At 40.3% G+C, this 24,102-nt stretch overlaps 1 protein-coding gene across 15 annotated transcripts in view; it reads right to left on the reverse strand.

Annotated features, from left to right (window-relative positions):
* The window catches only part of DTNA (dystrobrevin alpha), a 189,826-nt gene that overhangs the window by 4,871 nt on the left and 160,853 nt on the right, over positions 1-24,102 (reverse strand). For 7 of the 15 annotated variants that reach the window (XM_074819830.1, XM_074819890.1, XM_074819918.1 and 4 more), the window contains 9 exons: positions 23,668-23,765; positions 22,174-22,287; positions 18,793-18,889; positions 17,292-17,312; positions 13,046-13,205; positions 10,174-10,263; positions 9,476-9,644; positions 8,578-8,710; positions 5,424-5,470 (listed from right to left, as the gene is read on the reverse strand). In XM_074819830.1, the coding sequence (XP_074675931.1) occupies positions 5,453-5,470; positions 8,578-8,710; positions 9,476-9,644; positions 10,174-10,263; positions 13,046-13,205; positions 17,292-17,312; positions 18,793-18,889; positions 22,174-22,287; positions 23,668-23,765 (900 nt within the window). In that variant the 3' untranslated portion in view covers positions 5,424-5,452. The remainder of the gene's footprint in view (positions 1-5,423; positions 5,471-8,577; positions 8,711-9,475; positions 9,645-10,173; positions 10,264-13,045; positions 13,206-17,291; positions 17,313-18,792; positions 18,890-22,173; positions 22,288-23,667; positions 23,766-24,102) is intronic. The other 8 variants (XM_074819847.1, XM_074819926.1, XM_074819946.1 and 5 more) reach the window with 5 other exon arrangements.

The raw sequence follows: 24,102 nt of genomic DNA on the forward strand, positions 1-24,102 counted from the left end.
CTCTTCACAATTCAGCCAAAAAATGCAAATTAAAGGCATGGAAGAGGTCAGTTCTCAGCTGCCTGAGACTGATTTTTACTGAGACCGAATCAGTTTCAGGGTTATGTAAATATAGGTACATCTCATATTTCTTGATGGTATCATTATAAACCACAAGAGCAAAATAAGAGTGGCTTGTGAAACACTGGATGCATTAAGATGCATTGCTAGTACTGCTAAGCATTTGGATTTGCTTCAAATCTTCTGGATAAATTACTTCTCTTTGGTGGAGTGCAGAGAGGGTTATTCTAAATTCTCTCAAGGCTTCTCTCTGTTCCACAGCCAGCCTTGGGATAGAGAGATTTTCATACAAGAAATAATGAGTACTAATGAACCTCAGAGCTATAAATTCATTGCAGCATTTTGGAAATGCCAAAATTAATTCCAAGTTAAGACTCATATGATTCATCATGTTATAAAACTGTTTCTTGACCTTTTTTTCATAACTTAATTCACAGGTTCTTTTCTGTTACTTATCATTCAGCGATTTTCAAAAAACATCCCTATCACTTGTGTAATTTTAGAATTAAATTCACAAAACTGAAGCTGCTTCTTCCCAGTCAACTCAGTCACAGTTCTTCTACAGCTTTTTTACGCCTACATGCTAAAAAGAGGAGGACTTAAGGAGGAAAATAAAGAGGAAAACCAAAATATAGCTGAGTGAATGTAGCAGACATTTTCAAAGATTGCTGTGCTGTCAGCCTGCTGTTATTTTCAAATGGAATGGTCCTCATAATGCTGTTTTTTATGTATTTGTTCAGAAAAAAACCCAAAAAGAGACGCTGACTCATCTGGTTGTGCTAGTGGAGTATGACTTATGGATGTGAGCAGTTCATCTAGTGTCTGTATCCTGCTTCTTCAACACTGCATTGCTGACTTTTAGGAGGAAGAGGCTGAAGAAACTGGGCTTGCTGAGGCTAGGGCAGAGGTGGCAAGGGAGGATAAGTTAGCAGCTATCTGAGAGGTAGTTACAAGGATAACAAAGTCAAAATCTTATTGGCAGTGCTGAAGCACACAAAAAGGACAAATCACGTTTTGAGAGGTTCAAGTTGGACATCAGGAAAAAATAAAAACCATGAGGAGGGTGGCACTGCACTGGAGGGGATGCCCAGAGATGTGGTGAAATTTCCATCTGTGGAGGTTTTAGAGTCTTTGCTAGAGAAAGCCATGGCTGACATGGTCCTGTGTTGGAGCTGGACCTGCGTCAGGTGGGAGACTGGACCAAATGACCTCCCGAGGGTCCAATCAACCAACTCACCTACACCTCTGTAATCTCCTGAGCTCCTGGCATGAAGACCATGCTAGGAATGAACCGCAGTGCATGAGCTTTAAATGCAGCCAGTCAGCTCTGACTAGCAGTGTTTGGGGCCCTACAGCCAAAGAGAAGCCAGGGCACAGCTGGGAGATGTGACCTCAGGCAGTGGGCACAGCAAATCTAACACCCACAATTCCATTAACTGTGGGCTAGTTACCTGACTTGGACCCTGGGCTACAGATCCTATGTCCTATCTTTCCCAAACAGTAAATAGTCAGGTCCATGTCGCAAAGGGCTGAAAATGTCAATGGCCCATGAAAGTAGCTCTAAAATCTTATTTCCTTCCCAGAAAAAAATGGAGACGCAGTGCAATTGTGTCTTCACAGCACTTAAACGAATCATCTGTGCTCTTTGGCTTAACCAAGAGCCCTTCTCACCGTGGCACACTGGGTGGACGGGACTGATCACACCATCTCCCTTGGCCCATGGGTTTTATCACCTGACATTTGGCAATATTCCCAATCTCTGCTGGTAAACATGAAAACAGTTTGGAGAAAAAAGGGAGAAGGTGAGAAGAACATGAAAGTGCCACTCCCTAAGACTTCTGTCTTGGAAAAACAGCCAAGTTGAATAAATAATAATTTAACAATGCATTCATATGAAAAAGTTGAAGGGATTTGGGGGTCTTCTGTTTGAAAAATTTCTACCTGTTTCAATACAAACCATTCAGTCATTTTTGCAATGGAAAATGACACCCCTGGCCACCCAAAGCCTCAGACCCCACAATTTGTGTCATAAGGTTCAGAGCAAGTGAAAGGGTTTGGAGTGGGAATGGAACTGCGTCTTCAACTTATATTATGTTTTTGTCAACATAGAAAAAAAGTGATCACAACTAAAAAATAGAGAATGAAACCTCTAATAAAGACTCCTCCCTATACTCCCTCTCAAGTGGATGCTTTAGGTCTGATACTTATTAGCTTTTCACACCTCCATTTCTGTTAGAATAATGCATATAAATTAATTAGACATGACCCGCTAAAATGTTGCTATGTCAGCACTAAAAAAGCATTGCTTTAGAAAATCTAGGAAATTGTAGGTCTCACGGGAACATGTCCACTGCACAAGTCCACAGCTCTTCATTGAAAATGACAATTTTTTAACCACTTTCAGAGATGGAGGCTTTCTGCTCCCATTGACCACCCTTGGCAAAAAAGCAACTGCTATCAGGGAGATAAAGGCAAAATAACATCAAAGTTACACGTTCACCTAATTTCAAGATCTGCCTAGAGCCTGCTCAAAATCACTCTGTTACTCTATTAAAAATAAAACAAGTGGTATTAAGTACATTTAATATAAAAAGTAAACTGAAAACACGATTAAATTATGTTTTATATATTACTGGAACCACTTGGTCTCTTGGGAATTTGTTTTAATAGATGTTATTTCAAAATCAGTTCTAAAGAATTGTACATAGCACTTTTAAAAATGCAAACAGAATGCAAAAAGCCTTAATCCACTGACATCAACACCACTTGTCCATGACTGATGAATGAGGAAATGAACAAAACTCTGTGGCTGGCCACCAGTGGCAATATCACTCACAAGAAGCTATAATAAACTGATTCCATTTTTCCCACCGTCTTTTAAATAAGCACAAACGTAATACTGTTGCGAGATAAGAAAGTCTGTTGGCTTTCTACCTCATGTAGCTATCTAGGCAGTAAACACTGACTGCAGTTGTATTATCATTGATTGATTAATATTACCTTAGAAGCAAAGTCTTGATGCAATTGCTAAGCTTCAAGCAAGAACCCCAATGTAAACAACCAAAGCCCTTTAGACATTGCGACTGGTATGAACAATCCTGGATTTAATTTTCCAAGGCTATGAAACATTAGTATCAAATACAACGCACAAGATACTTTAATCTTCTATATTCACAAAAGAGTGAGACTTGAGAAGACTAAGCCATGCTTATCATATGCAGATGTATTTATCACAATGTACTATAATACAGAGTTTGTTTTTGTGGATGTAGGTGAAGTGCCAAGTTCACTGATTTCTGTTGCTAATTTCAACAGGGCCAGGCTTTTACAGCTGCTGGGAATGTTTCAGTCTTCAGTACTGGCTGAAGGGCTCCCCTGGGAGCTAAGAAGAGTTTCACTACGGAATTAACCAGAGCACAGTTCTTTAAAAAATTTCTTTTTGACGGGGTTTCATAAGGTTTCAAAAGCATCCAGAAGATGAGGTAGTAGCTCAGCCTCAGATCTCTAATTTCAGACGGGATACACGTTTTGAAGCAAGCTAGGCTGTACAGCAGTACGCATTTCCCCACATCACTATGTTAACACTGCTTCCTAACAAAAAAGGAAACCTTAAATAGGATTGTCTGAGCTTTGTAATACTAATGAAAAGGATTTTTTTTCACTTAATATTGCAAAAGGTTTGTCTGAATGCTACTACCCTTTAAAGTCATAGTTATTCATAATTGTAATTAAATTAAGTTACATATAACATTTCCACTATATCCATAGTCATACACACACACATTGTTCTTGAAAGATCTATTTTCCTTTTCAAGTGACCTGACCTATAACTGACAACTGCAACAAAACACAAGAAGAAAACTTATTTTTCTGGCTGTCAATATTTAGAAAATTCTACATGGCTCATGTTTTTAACAAGGCTACTGAGAAAATGACTGTAACCTGAGGGGCAATGTTAGGAGAATTTTTATGAGCAGTTATTTGGTGTTTATAGTACTCTGGGTATTGCCATTTATTTGCTTTTCACATCCATTTATTCTGCTTTAGCTGCCAGAGACACTGAGACAGATGCTTCAGAAATACCTAACAGCTTTTAACACTGAAGACTGGCAGTTGCTTTCACAAGGTCCACACTTTAACATCCAAATTCTACTGTCATCAGAAGATGCTAACCCCTTGAATCAGGGTCAAATTTTGACATCAAAATTGCCATATAAATAAGGAGGTCTATCTTAAAACACAGCATACAAAATTGAGCAACAGGAATTCCTGCTAAAGTGGGCACAGGCTAGTTCACTGGTTTTGCTTATCGGAACATGACCCTGCTCCTAACTTCAAGTGCCCATTTGATAGTTGACCTTTGGTTGCCTTTAGTTCTGGCTTTGAGGAAGATACTCAGTTTGCAGACCAGAGTTAGACCCCTATTTTGATTTCGCCTCCCTTTCGGGCCCTGTTACCCCATGGTTCAGTGTCACAGTAGGATGGACAGCATCATCTCACTGCCACTTTCACAGCGAGGCACTGCACTCTCCTAGGAAGTCAGAAATGCAGAGTCCACAGCTTCAGATGAGGCAAGAACGAAGTGTGTGGTCTCCCATTTCCTGGGCAAACGTTCAGAGTAACAGGCTACTTCATAAAAATAGCCACGGCCCGTGTTCCTGAATAAAAACACAATTGCTGAACTTGACATTAAGCTCAGTGATGCAACTGTGATGTTGGCATGTGTAAAGAACATGACGTGAATATGTGTCAGCAGGGAATTTATAGACCTTCTTGCCTTATCTCTGAATTATCAGAGTAGCTAGTAGCTGAGCACCTTGCACTTTGGATTGGGGCATTTTAGACTTCCACAACACATCTGAAGACACCTCCACGGTTAAGCAGCTGGTGGATTGCTTTCTTTAATGTTTGCCTAACTCCTGTTTTACACACTAGAGTAGATGTTCCAGTCTCACCAGAAATTATTTATTTCAGTTATCCTAGGAAGACTAAAGCATTGTAAGGAATTGAATTCAGATCTCCTGAAACGTAATCCGATTCCTTATCTTCTGGATAAGGTTTCTCTGTACTGGCTAATATATCTGGCATCATGCCCAGGGATGAAAAGCCCACGTTCTCACTCTTACAGTCAACAAAGGAAGAAGATAAAAAGGGTGGTGGCTTAACAGGAGTCCTCAGGACTAGGACCACATTTCAAAAAATTAGGAATGATTTAGAGAGATTCCTAGGCATCCTAACATAGGTTAAAAGGAGAAAGAAACAGCATCGTCACATGCACTCAGGCAGCACAAGGTGCACTGCAACTGAAATACACATTATAAGGATTAAATCCAAACATTCTTCTAAATTATAATGATACTTACTTGAGAGGAGAGATAGAAGGATATTGCACTCAACTTTGCAAACTGACCTGTAGATAACAAAGGATAGAAAACAAGAAGATGACAAATTAAGCCAGTGAGCAGCCAGGCAGTGTATTATTCTGAAGGAAGCCATGCACAAGCCTAGAAATAAAGGGAGCAGCTATGGACCCAGAAAGTAAACTCAGTGAAAAGTGTCTTACACAACACATCCAGCAAAAGACTGTAACAAAAACACCACTGGTAGCAGATGTGGGAGGATAAGCACTGTTAGCATTTATACTTGTGCACTAAATGTGTTTTTTTCTGGTACTTGTTATTTACAACATGCTTCAAAAAAAGAGAGAAAGAAGCCTCCTTTGAGGTTCCCTGTCCCATACTTTCTTGTGTATCTTGGGTTTTCTGCTCATACTTTAATACTAATTTAGAGTTTAGCTTGAAAATCTTACTTGGAGGCAAGGTGACACGAAATAACAAGAGTGGGTTTTGACCAACCATCTTCCATGCTACACTACATCTACATGTTTTTCTAAAGGTGCTGCTTTTACACAAAGTGAGACATTTAAGAACATAAAAATGGTTACCATATCGTTACTGAGGTTACCATTCTGTAATGTTAGTAGGAGTTCCTCCTCACAGATTTTCTCAGTTGACAATTGCATTACGATAGCTACAGCCACCAGCTTTTTTTGGCTATCCAGATGAATGCAGTGTACATGTGAGTACAAATAGTAAAATAGCCTGTAATAAATTCCAATGGTTTGATGCAAAATGAGAACAGCTGACCTGGCCACTGTTCAATAGTATACCCTAAACAGAAATTTCCCAATTTTGCTTTGTTTTTGCAAGTAGGAAGTTGTGTCTTTATGAGACTACTCAGTGATACTAGTAGAAAAAGGAATAGCAAAATACCACAAATTAACTGCAAAGCCCACAGAACGAGCCAAAGCCAAAGCACATGTCTCAGATCAATACATGACACTATCCAACCAACTCCTAATCCTCCTAGTGGTCCCCACTAACTTAATACCTTTTCTTGTTTCCTTTAAGCCTGTTCCCTAATTGAAAGGGCATCAGCCATACTGGGAAGGACTTCTCATGCGTTGCATGCTTTGGGTCTGTGGTTATCAACTAAAAATAGTTTCTACTTATAAGTCTCTACTGTCAAATCATTGCCTGATAGGAGCTGACAATCTCACAGACAGTGAAATACATCATGAAATTTCTTTTGGAAAAATGCTATTAAACAGAACTTGCCTTGAATGAGGACTTTCTGTTCCCTCAGTGAATACATTTTCAAAGAAAAAAGCCCTTCTCTTTTTCTGCTTTTTTTCCCTCAATTAAAAAAAAATCATGTAAAAAAATGGCGAACAAAGTTCACCTGGGTGTAGTCTTGGCTGACCTAAATTCAGAACGATTTTTATTCTGACATCAATATGGAGATTTCCTTCCCTTCTTCTGGGAATGTTGTCGGAAGACAGTGGAAAAGCTCTATTTGACTGAAGCAAGAGTAGCACCCAGTTCTACTGAGTGACACGTATAACTTCTACTGCACAATGAATGCCCTTACTTTGCAGTGCACATGCACACTCAGCTTTGTGCATGTACAAAATCCTGTTGTAACTTGTGAAACTCATGTAAAACTGTTGCCATATATTGTACTTCCACACTGTAATCAAAGTACAGTCAAATTGGTCTATCGTCCTTTCTGGGGAAAAGGCATTTTTATCAGCAATAACAACATTTATTATTTGATGCTTGACAGCTGTCACCATCCTGTTCAGAAGTTTAAAGGCTGCCATTTTTGCCATTTCCTATCCTGGATAAAAAATTGTGACAAAAATCCCCATGTCACCCTCTGTTGCCTTAGTAGACAGTCTATAACAATTCTGCTCCTGTTGTTATGTCTTTAAAGACCTTTGCAATGAAATGCAACATCAAGTTCAAAACTACCTGCAATCTTGATATGAGTCAATGAACTTTTACAAGACTAACTTATCCTAGCAGGTTTTCAGAAAAGCAGACCAAAAGAGCAGCCATTCTTCATTAGATCATGAGCCTGTCGGTCCCAGATTCTTCCCTCCAAAGTGACTGGCAGTGGACACTAGAGAAAAACTACCAGAAAAAAAGGCTACCACAAAAAAAGATGTTGTTATCTCCCAGCAGTCAGCAGTTCAAGGAATTCCTGACCAGAAGGTGCTTTTGAACCTCATTTCCATACACCTGATCTCTCAGTACCTGCTTAATCCTTTTTTTAGCTGATTTATACTTTTGGTCTCTGTTATATGCTGTAGGGTTGAGTTCCAAATTTTAATTGATCACCATGTGGGAAAACAGTTATTTTTGCTTGCTTCACCTCTGCTCCCAAATAACTGAACTGGGTGTGCCCTCCTACTGACATTAGAAGTAATGAATTTTGTATTAGGATGATCCAAGTCAGAATAACTTAAAAACTGGCCATAATCCATTACAGCACGTGGAAGTGGAGACCATTACACAGAAAGGACATGATATCTACAGAATTCCATCTCCCCTTGGCAAATCTCCTTTATTCAGACTTTTAAACTAATGCCCTTTGAAAACTTTCTCAGGGATGTTTAATGACAAATCCCCAGACTTCTCTGTACTAGGTGCTTGTTGAATACATGGTCCCCTGGGATACAATTCATTCCAGACCCTTTCCTCCCCTTCCAGATTATGACAGTGACAATGACACACAGACCCCACTTGAGTGGAGAAACCGTAAGGAATGTTTTTCACTACTGAAGAAAAAAACCCCAACAAAATATAGTAAGCGCTAAGCTTAACATCACCAACCAGCCTCTATGATATGGAGCTCTGAGGTCTAAGTGACTTGGCAGGCACTGGCAGAGAACAAGTTCAGAGGCAACTCTGGCCCACCTGATGCCCGGGTAAGCTTAAGGACTACTGTTGTGTGCCTCAGGCAGTGTGGTCTTCCCTGGATATGCACAGGGGCTAGAGGCATGTGTGTCTATGGAAGAGAACAACAGTAGTTTTTGGAATGTGGCTACTCTAGTAACTGAGAAGAGATCATGCTCCAGGGCCCAGGACAGGTTAATAAGGGCACTGGGCAGCTGTGGCACATTATGGTTTCTCACTTATGGTCATGTATGGGCAGCTCCTGTCTGTCTCCCACCTGGTATGCCTCATCCTGCAGCTTCTGCTTCAGGTACTCCTCCATCTTCAGTTCATTCTCCAGCTGGCGGACAGAGTCATTCTCATAATTTTCATCATCTGCTCTGACATAGGGGTCTCCATCTTCTGTAACCCTGAAGACAATTATTAATAAATAGCCTCCTGAGATGAATGACATTCAGAGTCAATAAAACTTCCCTTTATTGTAAGCTACAAGGACAGCAGGATACTTCTAGTCCAACCACACGTTCCATCAGTTAGTATTTTTCTGGCAGTGGAAAACACTTCTGCTATTTCCCCTCTCCACTGGCCTGGTACTGATGAAGTAGACCAAAGGGCATATTCTGCTGAAGGCATTTTGGGGGTCCGGTCCAACCCTACAGACACGAGTGACAGAGTGACAGAAGCCTTCAATAACTTCTTTGAGAGTGATACAAAGGGTAAGAGGTTGAACTAAAAATAACTGGAAAGATGCCTATAGTCTTTGAAAGGAAGATTCACGTTCTAAAAATAAATGGGTTTGCTGATTAACTGAATTGGTCAATAAGAAGCACTCTGTCTTTTCCAGTTAAAAACTTATCTTTTTCCAGTGGGCTCCTACAGGTGCCTCAGTCTGGATGAGCAGGGAATAGGACTGCAGAGCCTATTAGGAGTGCAGCTGTCGCACAGCCTCCATGCTGCCCAAGCGTACCAGACTGGATGTGAGACAGCTCACTCCTGAGCGTGTCCTAAGTTCTGGCTTTTATTGTTTACAGAGCTTACTACTACCTAACCATGAAGCTGTCCTCACTTGGATTTAGGCATTTTTTGGCAATCAAACAGTTGAGAGGGAGAGAAAATATTAAATGCTGCATATTGTTTTCAACAGAAAAAGAATGAGATTAAGAGCAGGTACCCACATGTCACTGCGGATGGAGCCAGTGGCAGCGGCGCTGTGGAGGTACCCTGGCTTCCGGGCATGGATCTGCGCGAGGAAAGCCTTCTCAGACGTTGGGGATGGAACAAGGTCATCAAAATGAGTCCGTCCAAATTCAGAATCCACATTGCTTTCTGTCTCGCTGCCCACTTCTGTGAAGCAAAAGGTGACACATGTTTCCATATAACTTTCACAAGAGTCAGTATACTTGCCTATTTCTCTAAGCCTTTCTCTGCCTTTCCAACTTAGAATGCCACCTCCTCATGGCACATAACATATATCTGCAGAGCTAATAGTCTTCTTCTTATGGTGGGAAAGAATAGTGAAGCTTTTGCTTATCTTGGTTATTTTCATGAGAGTACTACAGACTGGATATTACAACAGGTCCTCTAAGTTCTATACTGAACGAAATTTCTAAAGAGCAAAATCCTGCTTCACATGGAACCACAAACAAACTTCTCAAAGTTTTCACTGTATCCAGATGCACCTGTACGTCCATGGCTGTCAGAACTGCTGTATTCCTGAAGCTGTTATTTAGGGATTTTTTTCCTAAAAGCATAAAAAGCTTTAAAGATACATTACACTGCTTTTTTGTTGGTTTATACTTTCCTACCTCACATTTTATCAAATATATGTGAAATGCCAATGTGGTGACTATCCACCCTCATTAGCCTCACTCACCAGAATTTAGTTCTTTTACCAAAGAAGACATGGTGTTGGTGATTGAATCTGCTGCCACCAGCAAATCATTTCTTAAGTTTCGTCTTGCACCTGAAGCAAAACACAGTGTTAATATTCTTCACAAGGCATATGTTTTCCTGTTGAAAGCAGTTTTAACCCTGCTGAAAGTTGCCATTGTGACAATTCAGGGTATCAAAAGTCCTTACGAGGGACACGTGCAGAATAGTTCTCTGCAGAATGGCCTCATTTACTTATGCTGCATGAAAGAGCAGAAGCCTACCCTCATGCTTCATTGAATCACAATGCCAGATATGTGGAGATTATTCATTGCCATCAAGCTTGCATTTGTGTGGTGACACCAGCAGACCAGGCCTGGAAGATTAAATCCAGCGTGAACTCATTTACAATGTCTATGGGGGAGGAGGGAAGAAATGAAGTGTTTTCTCTAAGTTCCCACAGCTCTGTTTAATGACACCATTATTGCCAGGTATTTGCCAGATAATTATGGCAAATGTTGAAGAAACATACTTGACCTCATCAAGACTGATACGGATTTTTCTTCTCCGTTCCCTCTCAGCCTCTCCAGTAGCTCAAGGAGTTTCTTGTATATTCCATAATTTACTCTCTCTCTCTCTCTCTTTTTTTTTTTTTTAATAAAGGAAGCAGTATTGCCTCTCTAAACAGCCCCAGGCTGCTTTTAAACTCTTTCTAATAATGGATCTAGAAGTGCTTCCCTGCTGAACCTGGCAATATTCCCTTAACCATCAATCATGAAGGATTCTTGTGAGCTGCATGAAATACTCCTTCCCTAGGAGCAGGCTGTGGGTAATACATGCTTAACTCCCCCAAATCCCAAACATAGCTCCTATTGTAGCTGAATAATCGATATATCCCACAGAATCTCTAATCTTCCAGACTGGATTATTTACACAGATTGGCAGGATTTGACTGCTGTAGATTCTTTAAAACTGGCTGAATGTAAAACAATACACTTTAAAAAATTCCCAGAATTCTAATGTTGTTCTTTTTCTAATATATCCATTAGCAAATGGTTACTAGAATGTAAATTAGTTAATTTCTCTCTTACACACACAGACACAGTCAGACAGCCATTCCCTTTCTGAAGTCTTCTCAAGTTTGTATCTCTGAACTACTGCAAACACAATGAAAGAGAAAAAAACAAACAAGAGAAACCATGCTTTCAGGATGGCTTGTCTGTGTTATGTATATATAAGCAGATCTCCATGCAGCACAGAATGGAGCTGTAAAATCTGAGCCCACCCCCCCACTCACAAAGTCATATGTCAAGATGTGACAGAATGGCTGGCTTCAAGTTCTTTGGGTTTGACCTTCCCATCTAGAGAATATGGTAAATAATGACATAAAGCTAGATATTTATCAAATGCAGCAGTTTCTAAATGTGACCGCTTACCTTTTTATATTGCTTTTTCTCTTGAACAGAACACATTTATATACTTAAAAAGCATTTGCCTGAGGCAGCCTTAGTATTATTCATGGATATTTTATTGTGGCCACTACATTATTTCTCTTACTTTTAACTCTGGAAGAAACTGCCCTACAACAGCATAGGGGTTAGTGGTCCATATTTTTGCCTGTCTTGATTTTTTCACAGCAGAAAGAAAAAAAAAACCTCTCGCCTGTTTCTTTTGCCACAGAAAATGAGATATCCAGCAATCTGTTATGTTGGGATTAGGAATTATGCCTTAGTAAAACATGTTCAATACATGAATTGACTAGCACTTTCTAGTAGAAAGTTCTTGATTGCATTATATATTCAGCCTTGTCATAAGATACACCCAGACACAATTGCCATTAAAGTCAAGGGGAAAGGTACAGGAGAAGGCTGAACTGGGCTCCTGGGAACAAACATGCTTCCACTGTGGCAGAGGAACTCCAGAGCTCCACTTACATTTGATTTGTACTAGGGAAATAGGAAAAAAATGTATTCAAAGAAAATAATTCCAGTGAGAGCAGATTAGAAAAAGAAGAATATTTCTTCATTTAGATCACATAGACTATTTACTTTCTTTAGTATTCAACATAATAATTTAATCTGTGGCCTTAGAAATTCAAAACAGTTTAAAATTTATTGTTACTTGACAAAAGAGTGGAAAGAGGAGTGAAAAACACAGTGAAGCCTACGTCAGCTTTCTGGAAATGAAAAGCAAGGGTTCACCTAGACTTCCAGACTCCTGTCTAGTCTAGCTGGACCAAAGCAGAAGGACAAGGGCCAATACTCACAAGTTGCATCAAGGGATGTTCCAATCAGATACAAGGACAAAAAATTTACACAATAAGCATGGCCAGACACTGGAACAGAGGCTGTGGAAATTGCATGCCAGGAGCCATCCAGAAGTCATCTGGTTAAGGTCCTGAATGGTCTGATCTCACTTTGAAGCCCTCTTTCTTGGAGCAGGAGGACATGGTGACTTACAAGAGCCCTTTCCACCCAAACTAATTCTATGATTGTATCATCTATTCCTAGCAAAGTCTTTATTTAAAACCAAACACACTGACAATGCCTTGCTGAGGTCAATAGCAATTCTTCTTCTTCTGGTTAACAGAGCACCGATAACTGTTCTCACCATCTTGCATCAAAATTCCCTCTTATCACAAAATCCATTAATTGGCATCCTTGCCCAGTTTCTGCTTACCTGCTCGCTTTGACAGCAAAGTCTGATGGCTGACAAAGTTGATTTTCAATGGCAAAACACAGTTTTTGCACATTTTTTCTGTTTTGTTTCATTTCATGCAACTCAGAAGCTCAAATTCATTTAGTCATTAACCACAAGCAATAATGATTCTTCAAACAGTCTCCGAGTACCTCAGACAAGCTATTAATGAGACTTACTTTGTGCAAAGGCTTCCTGCACATCTCCTCCCACCCCAGTCAGAGAGTCCTGAGGTGCGTGGGTTGGGGTGGAGCAGGCAGAGGCAGACCTGATGGGCATTGGAATCGGTCGACTGATAGTGTGGCTGGGTGAGGAACGTGGGGAGCCTGCCCCTTGGGTCTGCAAAACAATCACAAGGAGTTAAACAGGTCTTTGCAAGACCCTTGCCTGCTGTCCTTCTCACCCATCCGTCAGCTTAAAGGCATCATGCTGTTTGTAGATCAGTTGGGCAATGTTAATTTTGCTAGAAGAAATATACTGAGGTCAGCTGTTAGCGGACAGCAACGCTTCCGTGTAGAAATAGTAACTGGGAAAATATGAGTCAAGATCTGACTTCCTTTAAGCATGGGAAAATGTCAGGCAGCTAAATTAAAAAAAAATCCAAGTGAATAAACACCAAAGTATAGACCTTCTCTCTGCCCTCTTCCCTCTCTCATTCCCCCGGTTTGCATGCATGTTTGATAAAACATAACCCATTCAGGCTGTGAGAAGGGGAAAGATGCTGGCACCGACATGGTTTTCAGCCCAGGCAAGGGACTGAAACGGCCCCTTTCATCAGAGTGCAGCCATGAGAGCTGATCACAGCCCTGCCCTACACCTCCCCACAGGAGAAGTTCATAGTACATGCAACCTCTCAGTCACATAAAGTCTCACACTTGCAATAAATAATATAGCTTTATGCTTTTTATTCGGAGCTAGAGAACTATTTTAAGCTGCTATTAAATCATATACTATTAAATTGTTCGCTCTACAGGATATACTCAGGCACTCCCAAAACACTGTGGGGATAGGGCAATATAAATTCCTGCTACGGCTTCAGCTGCTGGAAGTGAAAATGTTTTAACACCAGCCATATAAAATGTCATGCCGTTAGCACCTCACAGTTAGTATCACTTAGCTGAAATTCAAGCAGACTTTACAAAACAGTCATTTTTACAAATGCAGCTGGGTGAGTGATACCGAGAGACACAGTGCCCTTTTCCATCCACTGTTTCAAAACCCCTGGGAACGTGTATCCACATAAGAAAAAACAAATGCTGGAGCCCACACCAAACTGCACATGGCTTTTGACTGAAAACCTGTGTTTGGTAGATGCCAAGGATGGAGGGGGCTTGAGTGCTGTTAGAAGTGAACTGCAACACATCCCCCTGGTTGTTTACAGTGAAAAGTAACCTGAGGGCTGGTGTTTCCCTCACCCTGGCTTTATTTTGAGAATTCAGGCGGATTTCTTAACTCTTCCCATGGCATTTATTTTGACTCCTGTAGTGGCTGCTACTGCAGCCCTGATACAATTTGGCAAATAAGTTCTGAAAAAGACAATAGCAGCCCATTGCAAGACAAGTGCAGCATTGCCCTTGAGATTTTTATAAATTTCTGCCCTGGACATAAATAATGTATCAGAATACTAAGCTATTTGTTCTTTTCTCCTATCACCCCTTTCTAAGAGACATTATCACCAGAGAGACATCAAGGGCAAATTACGTTTATGAGGAATAAGCCCATTACTGATGGGAGAATGGAGGATTTAATACTTATAATTTCTTTAATGATCGGTTTTAGAACATTTAAATGATGGATGAAAGGGAAGTTGAATATATAAAGGCCAGATGCTCTCCTGTTTCTGGAATCATCTGTACCCACTCCAGCAGAAATGCAGATCTCTAGTCTTCCAGAGGCAGGGCACAGAGTAACCTGGAGATGCTCCAAGGCCCTTGGAGGTTGCACCCCCTGCCCATCAGGCAGGGGATCTGGGATCTACAGCTATCTCCTTGCATGACTCTGTGAAAAAAATCTGTGAAAAAATTTCTGGTTCCCAGCTTCCTCTTTTGCTTGCCCTTTTTCTCAGCTCCCCTTTGCCTTTGATCTCTGTTCCGGGGAACACCAACAATAGTGGGAACTTTCAAAGATGAGAAAAAAATGGACAAAATTTGCTTCCTATAGTCAAGTCACATTCAAGGAATGAACTTCAGAATAGGCATTTTATTTACTAAAAGTAACAGATGCCTGCCAGTACTTCTTCTCTGGAATTTTCCCACAAGAGAAATGCAAAAGCTGTTACACACCAGTGCTTACCCTTGTGTCTGCTTTGCAGCTATGACTGAGATCTTGTGTTTACGATAAACAGTGCTCTCTTATCTGTAGCTTTCAGCATAGGAACAAACTGTTTGGGAAGCACAGGGACATGAACATTTGCAGTCCCCTGTCCAGTAAAAAACTCCTCTCTTTTTATACTGTTTGGGCAGTATCAGACAGAAATGATGAAGAGCAAGTTGAAATAGAAGGATATTAGGGAATGCCTGATATCAGAGAGGTGAACACTTTAATTATATTTTGCTCATCTAGACCCACATCAGCCCGAGTTTGTGGGAATGGAGTGCTATTAGGATTGGATTCCTGCTTAGTGGTTATCAGGAGAAATGTGGTTTTCACAGCTAACAGCCTGAAACCTGCTATGATAATCAGTGTTGACTTCTCGCTAATCTCAGCAGAGAAATCGAGCACCAAATTGCTCCCAAACCTCGGCAGCCCCACCAGCTAAGGACTAAGGCATGCTGAAAGGGGAGCTACCACAGCCACCACAGATATGTGGATGGCTTCAGTTTTTTGTGGTACTTGGTTGCAGGTATTAATGTTCTCGTGCCTTCTAGGAAAACTTCCATGTATTTTACTTAAGCCACCATCCCTAGCCAACCTGCTATGGATTTTAAGTTAACCCTTGCTAAACAGGGAAAGATTCCTCACTATCAACTGTCATGCATGCTTAGGATAAAATGCTTGGAACGAAAATTGGCTTTACAGAAGCTTTAGCCCATTGCTCCCTCTGCCGGAACTGAACTGGGATGACATATGGGGAAAGCCTGTCTCACAGCCTCATCCAACGACATGGATTTGAAGAACTCATTATCCTTTCTCAAGGAAGGGCAGGAGAGAAAGAGAAAGTTCATAAACATTAGATGAATTGCCAGGCTGCTCATTCCAACTGAATTCCTCCAGGAAGTAATTTAATCCTGTTTCTCTCAACAGATCATGAAATGGCATAGTGTAATGGGGATCATTTAATGGAAATTGTGAGAGTAATTCCTTAGCATCATCATCTGGTATTCAGCCAGGCTATTACTATTAGAAGAAAAAACCCTCATAACTCATATCTCAGCCTGAGAGATATCTCAACCTCATAACAGACTCAAAATGTGCTTTCACTTATACTGTCCAGTGAACATTTTATATGATAGGGAAACTCTTGCCATGTTGGAAACTTCTCTTTTGTGAATGGAAGAGCTTTTAATACTGCAGAATCAAAAAAGACAGCCCTTACATGGAGGTGATGTTTGGTCAGATTTATTTTTTTGTGTGTAACAGATTGATGCTCTACAAAAATTAGCCGAAATATTAGTTTTATGAAGGTGAGCATTACCTACAAACTCTGCATGCTCTACCACAGACAGACCACAACAGACTTGTGACTGTACTTCTGCCGATGAAAGCAAGAGGAAGCGTGTTTTGTTAAAAGGAAACATTTTTATCAGACTCATAAATCAGACTGCTGTTTGAAAAGTGCTTTTTTTTTAAGCCTAATATCTGTCCAAGATCCATTTCAATACTAAAAAGCTCCAAAACAATTAAATCTTCTAAAATTTACCATTAAAAATACAAATACTTGCCCCTTTTCATCTAGGTTGCAGAAGATATTTAGAAACTTCATTATTTTCCTGAAGACTCACAGGACTGTTAGCATCAGTGCCTACTTTAAAAGATGTGCACACAATGCCCTGACTTTTTCTGGATAAAGTGGGATTTCAAACTTATTGCCCTGGTCTAACTTAAACTCAGCTATGTTTTTCATAAAGTTCCAAAATTCTCATTACATTTTCAAAATGTTATCTACGGTAGAAGTGTTCTTCAATTCATATTCTAGGTTGGTTTCACTACATTTGGGTGGTGGTTTCCATATCTTGCATGTTCTTATTTAGAGGAGTGAGAAAACGATCAAGACTCCTTGTAGCCATGACTCACTTTCTAGAGGGCTGTGATGTTTAGTTGTGAAAATTGCTCCAAGATACTTGAAAATAATGTGTGAAAGAACTGCAAAATATTAATTTTGGTCAAAAGAACACGCACACATTTCAAGCAAAGGAAGTAAAATAAATCACAGGAACACAATCACATTTAGGAGTTAGTGAGGCCTTCAAAAATGAGGTAACTTACTACCTGTTTCAATTCTTCTTCCTAAAGAAAAAGAGGATCAGCACATACGATTAGCCAGGATATATGTGAAGAACAGAAAACAAAGCCAAATTTGGAGTACAGGGTTAAAGGTACAGTTGAGATAGGTGAAGGTACGTGACCAGGTTATGGTCCCACCTCTGCACACTCTGAAACACCAGAACAGTGTAAAGTGTGCAGAAAGCTACTACCATTTCCTACCCCAAACCCTCTTTGTCCAGGCAGTGCAATTTACAGCAGGCAGCCCTGACTGCTAGTTGTAGCACTGTAGCGTTTCATAGGTAGAGCGAAAAGTATCCTGTCTACTTCCAGCTCCCAAAAATCTGCTGGCTCTGGTGCTCGGGTGCCAACAATACCTGTGGCTGCAGAAGCCTGTGCCTGAAGAGAAGCAAATGACATAAGGAGTCAAACTCATCCTTTGATGCAAATACATTGTTGCTAAATGGATTTCAGTGAAATTCTGCTTTTATCAGAGCCATATTTGACCCAAGTTCCACTGAATTTCCATGCACTGATTTTATGTGGCATGGCCAACAACAAAACACTCTTATGCTATTCAGAGCACTTTTTTCCAATGTGAACTTCTGGCATCATCTGTCCTGAGGCACATCAGGTAAAATAGGGCTGGACTCTGCAAATAAAGACACATTTGCCATTTTACCCTAGTCTGTCTTAAAAATGCATATGCTTTTTGATATCTTCATTTTTAACTGAGATCCTTTGTCAAGGCATGTTTCATCCATTTAACAAGGGTTTGTTTCTGTATTTATGAAAATGACCAAGTGTTGTTGGGAAGCATCTCTAAGATCAGTGTTAGATGTGGTTGTCAAGTGGCATGTCTGACAGAACTACCAACTGAATAGGCAAAGTTAAAGGAACTAGCAAAAGCAGTTCTGTACTGTTAGCTGGAGTACGTGATAGTGTACAGTGCTGAGTTGTTTTTCTCAGAGTTATTAGTTAACTTGTTCAACGTGTCAGTTTGTTTCTTTTTTTTTTTTTTTCTTTTGCATTTGATGTCCTCAGCATAGAAAACTCTAAAAACACCTGAAACTGGAGCACAACATATTTTGTGTCTGGACATTGCTGAATGGCCAATCCAGAGACTGCCAGCCTGATATCCAGAGATGTGGCCAAATCCTTCTACAAAAGAACAAAACAGGATTGTATTGCATCATGCTGCAGTATTATTTAAAGGACTGTATTAATTCTTCAATAATTCAGAGTCTGTCTCTGATGTTCCATCCACTTAGCAGTAGGTGACAATGATGATGCAGTGTTACTACAGGAACATCATCATCTGAGCATCATTTGAAACGCCTATATTGAAAGACCAAGGCAAAAAATAGAAAGGGAAGGAAAGCAAGCCATATTTTATGGGTGGAAATAGTCACGTTCTGCAGAATTCTGTGGTCATGTCTTCTCCCTTTCCTCTCTTGCTTCACTCTGCCTGTTCTCCTTGGTAATATCAGGTGAAGTTCCTTACCTTCAGCAGTTTCATGAGGCCTTCTAACTGAACCATAAGCTCCCTCCGGCTTTCCTGGAGAGCAGACATCCTCTGTTCCAGCTCATCCTTCCGCTGTCTGAGAAACAAGCAGATCCGATCAGAGCTTACCCCTCACAGCATCAGCAGCTTTTAACTGCATCGTTTTCCCAGCCTATGAGGTATATGCCTATAGACTGCAGGAAAGCAAACATGCTGTATTAGTTCAGCATAGTGCTTAGGAACGGGGCTACATGAAAGCTAGGGAGTTCCCTCATACTGAGAATATTCATGGGACTGAATATAGTGATTAGGGAAAAGACAGACACTGACATAGACCCTTTTCCACAGAACAAATGAGGTTCAAACAAATTTCTGTTATATTCCCTTGTAGGAATGCCTGGCAATTTTTGTCTTTGGATGTCTCTAGTCAATAATCTCACTAGCTGTCAGGAGAAAATAAAGCCATGCCCTGAAGGACAGGAAATTACAGCAGGGGCACGGAACGGAGTGGGTTGTAAGAGAAGCTAAGAGTTCAGAAATTCAGTCAGAAAACTACAGCGATCTGTTTTTCTTTTTTTTTTTTTTTTCTTTTTTTTTTTTCTGAAAGCAAGAGTAAGACTATCACACAGCTGAGATATAATTGCTTGAAAATAGCTCTTTGGACTCGGAGTCCAGTGCTGGTCCTGTGACTGTGAATACTTAGCCACTCCAAGTGTGACAGCCCGTTTGTGCCCACAGAAATGGGAACAGCTTTGACTCTGCACAGCTCCACTGCACAGGACAGGGGTTTAGCACTTGCACATGTTCAATCACTAAATTGTGAGAGGTCCCCACATAAATACAAAATAGCTTCCTCCTGGAAGCTATGATGTAATTAACAACATTACTATTGGAAAATACACATATTAGGTATATTTTATACACTACTGTGTTGCAAATAACATAAAACCACTATGTTAGCCTTGTACTACCTCTAAAACATGACAATTTAATCCTAAATTGAAAGAATCAACAAGGTTAAATTTCCTATATTTAGGGAAATATGAAACCCTGATTTTGAGCCTTCTCTATAAGTAAGCAGTTACCGATATAAGCAACATTGATTTCTACAGGATTGCTCATGTGTGCTATCTCTCACCTATATAACAGCATCATATAATAACACTGCCAGCTTGTATTTATGTTTCTGGAGGATTAATCTATTTTCTGCTATTTTCCAGGCATGTATGTAATGGTTGGAAATGCTATGAACTGTACAAAGGCAACTGAGTTTAAGAAACTGCTAATAAAAGTAACATACCCTGTCCATGTAATTCAAAGTGGCAGGTCCTAGCACAGACCTCTGCTGGGTTTTAGATTCATTTTACAGGGAGAGAGTATCTAAGCAGCGTGCAATGTACAGACTGCTCCTCTGACTTTTTTCTCCAGCTGTACTCCAGAGCAAGTTCTTGGAAGTAATGGGCTTTCCAAGCTGTCTCCAAGACAGCACTGGTAATGTGAAGGACTGCTGTGTTCAGAACCTCGTTTCAGTGAGCCTGCAACACTACAGCAGCTAGTGAAAGATGCTGAGACAGGTACCCACAACATAATTTACAGATTCCAGCATTTCTTAAAATTATATGAACTAAATTGCCCTACTGCCCTAATTGCTTCAAGCCCCAAAAATCTATGGGGTAACAGATGTACATCAGTGCTGCTGTTCTGAGTTCTTCTGTTTTACATGTGATAAGAACAGCCTTGTGACATCTTACATGTCTAGGAATTTGAGGTGGCATCCAAATTCCACAGTATATCAAAAGCCAAACTTCTGCCTTTCTAATGGTGAACATTTTAGAAGGTATGCAAAGCAGTATACACTCACAGATTAAAAGTTATTTTCTGACTCTGACACTGCATATTAAATCAGAAAAGATACCATAATTGAGGAACTCAGTATCACTGCCCTAGGGACATCCTGTGTCAGGAAATTCAAATAAGGATATTATGGTTTTAATATGTGTAGCAAAATTGAAAAGAGGGAAAAATTAAATAGTCAGTCCGCTAACACTGCACAATCATTTGATTTTTTTTTTAAAGGATAATGAATTTTATTTGTCAACTACATAGAAATCTAATCTCCTAAACCTGCTTAAAAAGACGTCAGGCTTGATGGACAGGAGCTACATTATTGGTATATATTATGCAGGGTACACATTTTCATCACAGTCAGTTTTGTATGTCTCACAGAACATCACTTGCCTGTAGATATCTAGAAGTAATTACATACTAAAATTGCTCATAGAAATGAAGAAGCTAATTTGTCTTCAGATTGGAAAGCAAATGTCGCTATTTATGAAGCAGGAAAATATTTTAGTGTGGAAAACTCAATAATAAAACTATACAGTATTTGTAAAGAAAAAAATGAGCACAATTTCTTACAGTAATTTCCTTTGGTTATAAATCAGACCACTAAAACATTACTTGTGGGAGGAGCGGCTAAGCGGCCAAAAATGTTCTTTAGTCTTCTCATGAGAGAACTGCTCTATGCAGGGGATAAAGTTTAATCTAGCATTGTTTCACTAGAAAGAAAGTGTTTACAGTCTATTCTTTATTCACATGAAGTGTTTTGAATAGTTCTTATTGGATTCTCTGTCTGGCTCTCATAACATGAACTTCAGGACTTGCTGGGAGCCTACGGATCTGGGCCAATGACAATTGTACTTCTTCAACGTGATATACATGGCAATTAGAAATCCATGTAGAGTACCCTTATTAACATGCAGACACATCCATATCAATGTTTTTAGCTTGGTGGGATAATTGAAGAAATGATCCTCTAAATCTTCAGCTGCTGCAGATGACGTTACTCCTCACTTTCCACGTGAGAAGGAGGATCACTCTGCAGCCTGGTTTTGCGCTGAGAAGAGAACTGACCTCTCCTTAAGAGTTCAACACGTGGGGGACATTTCCAAAAATTAATGTCTAATTCTGGCTGTATTTTCATGTAGCTCTGTATTTACGTTAGCATAAATGAGAAGTCTTTGTAGAAGCATTTGTTCTGACCGAACGACACTTTTCCCCATATAATTAATGGCATTTGGACAGGGCTGTGGGGACCTATTCCAAATGACCTAAGGGCCTAACTCTGCAAACACTAATGCACATGCTTAATTTAATGTAGATGAGTAATATGTGAGATTCCTCATGCATGCTGTTTAAAGCATAAGCTTAATTACTTCTAGGACTACAGCCTGCACCAAAAGTGAAGAAAAAATACACATTGTGTTATTTACATAAAAAAGCCCCAAAACCATAACCCAGGCTTATCTCTTATTTCTTCTCTTATTGAGAATGACTGGCTGGCCTCAGTCATGGCTGGAGGTTTTACTGCTGTGGACCTACCTCAGGAGCCGGAGCTCTGCAAGGAGAGTGGGATTTTGTTGTGCCTTCTCTGGTGTGGGCTGAGACGCTTGCTCATGTTCAAGTCGCAGTCTCTGGATCTCCTGTAGGATTTCTCTTGGGGATGAAAATAAGCAGAAGACTACAAGTCAGTAATTTTCCACAAAACCGGCCCACTGGACATTGCAAGAGGAGAAAAAGTATGATCGTAGGTAGCTCTTCATCAGTGTAGATATAATGACTGGGCTCCAAACAACAAAAGAAGCCCTCAGCAATGGGAGAGGGCTCTGGATATTTTTGAAATAAACTTTTAGAATTGCACCATAAAGAGAAATATTTCTTCAAGACCACCAAAAATCAGGGGTAGACATGAAATAGTTCTATGCTTAATTAAATTGTTCCCTTCTAATTCTTCCCCATGAACATTTCAAGCACCACATGAACTTAACAAAAATTAAAGTAACATATCTATGTGGCCCTTCTTGAGTATCAGAGAAAATACTCAGCACTTAAAAAATACTTTTAGTATAAGTAGAGATGTGAGAGTGGTCAACAATTCATGGAGAAGCACTTTAATAGGACTTGTTACGACTGGCTTGCCAGCCCTGGAGTGCTGTCGAAAGGCTAATACAAAGCTTCGCAGCAGAAGGTTGAAACCTTTGTGCATTTTGTCTCTTCTTCACAACGTGCTGGATAGCAGACGGTCAGAAGGCAGCCTCAAACTACGAAAGACAAATCGAGACTGGAGCTGGTGGCTCATTACATGGTGACAGAAGGCAGTGCAGAGTTTGGAACAGGAAACCATCTGGTCTGGGCTGGCCTCTATTTTACAGTCCGGCAGTAAAAGCAGAGCTCTGATGCCATACATTTCATGGCATCAAGCAGTCTGATACCCAGGGCCAGATGCTTTGCTGCTAACAAACAGGCATCACTCCTTTTTTGGGGCTGGCTGGCCTATTTCTCCTGGATACTCTCTCTCAGTCTCAGTCACATCCGTACCTAGTGCCTCATTTGATAAGCAGCCTAACTTGCTGCTAACCTTTCTGCAAACCTTTCCCAGGCAGACTGTGTTCTGGAGAGCTTTAATCATCTTTTTCACAAATAAAAGCAGGGGAGCATAACATCACCAGTGTGACTGATCTTTTTATCATTTCATGTTATAGTGCTACAGAGGATCCAACTCACAGTTAATCCAGGTTTGAAACAAGACAGGCTTTTTTTTTTTAGCTCTTAACAAACAGCAGATGCAAACAGTAAAGTATCAATGATTATAACATGTCATCGAACAGTAACTCATTAAAACACAGGGTGGCTATGCATTTCAAAGCCTTTGTCATATTCTGTGGACCTTTTTGTGCCCTGTGCTTTATGTTGGGGGAGCTGTATGTGCATGTATAAGCACATTACACAGAAACAGGTGGTAAAAAATGTTAAGAAACAAACAAACATACACAATATCTGGGACTAAACAAAACCAGGTACTTTGTGGATGCTTACCGGTTTTTATTTTCAAGCTCTGCAATCAGCTGCCTTTGTTGCTTGTTTGCATCAATGGTGAAGGAGATATCTGATGCCCCTCTCTGCTGACCCTGCTGCTGTTGTGAAAATGAGAAGGCTGCATTGAAGGAGGAATAGCCAGCATGCACCCATGAGATCAACACAGATCTGTTCTGTGAAATCTCCTTTCAGAAAATGCAGTATCAGGCTTGCCTACACTAAAAAAAGAGCATCCATGTTGTGCTCATACCAATATGGCTCCATTTCTAGTAAAAGCAGGGTAAGTGCTAGAGTAAATAAGACTCAGTGTTTACCATCCTGTCATTCATTGCTTCTTCTAGGAGCTTCCTCTGAACCAATCGTAAAAGGCAATGGCACTGCTGCAGGCAGTTGCTGTAATATGGCTCTTAATTTTGGTACTACAGACAACTACAT

The sequence above is a fragment of the Strix aluco genome, chromosome 1, assembly GCF_031877795.1.
Source record: "Strix aluco isolate bStrAlu1 chromosome 1, bStrAlu1.hap1, whole genome shotgun sequence".
Lineage (NCBI taxonomy): Eukaryota > Metazoa > Chordata > Aves > Strigiformes > Strigidae > Strix > Strix aluco.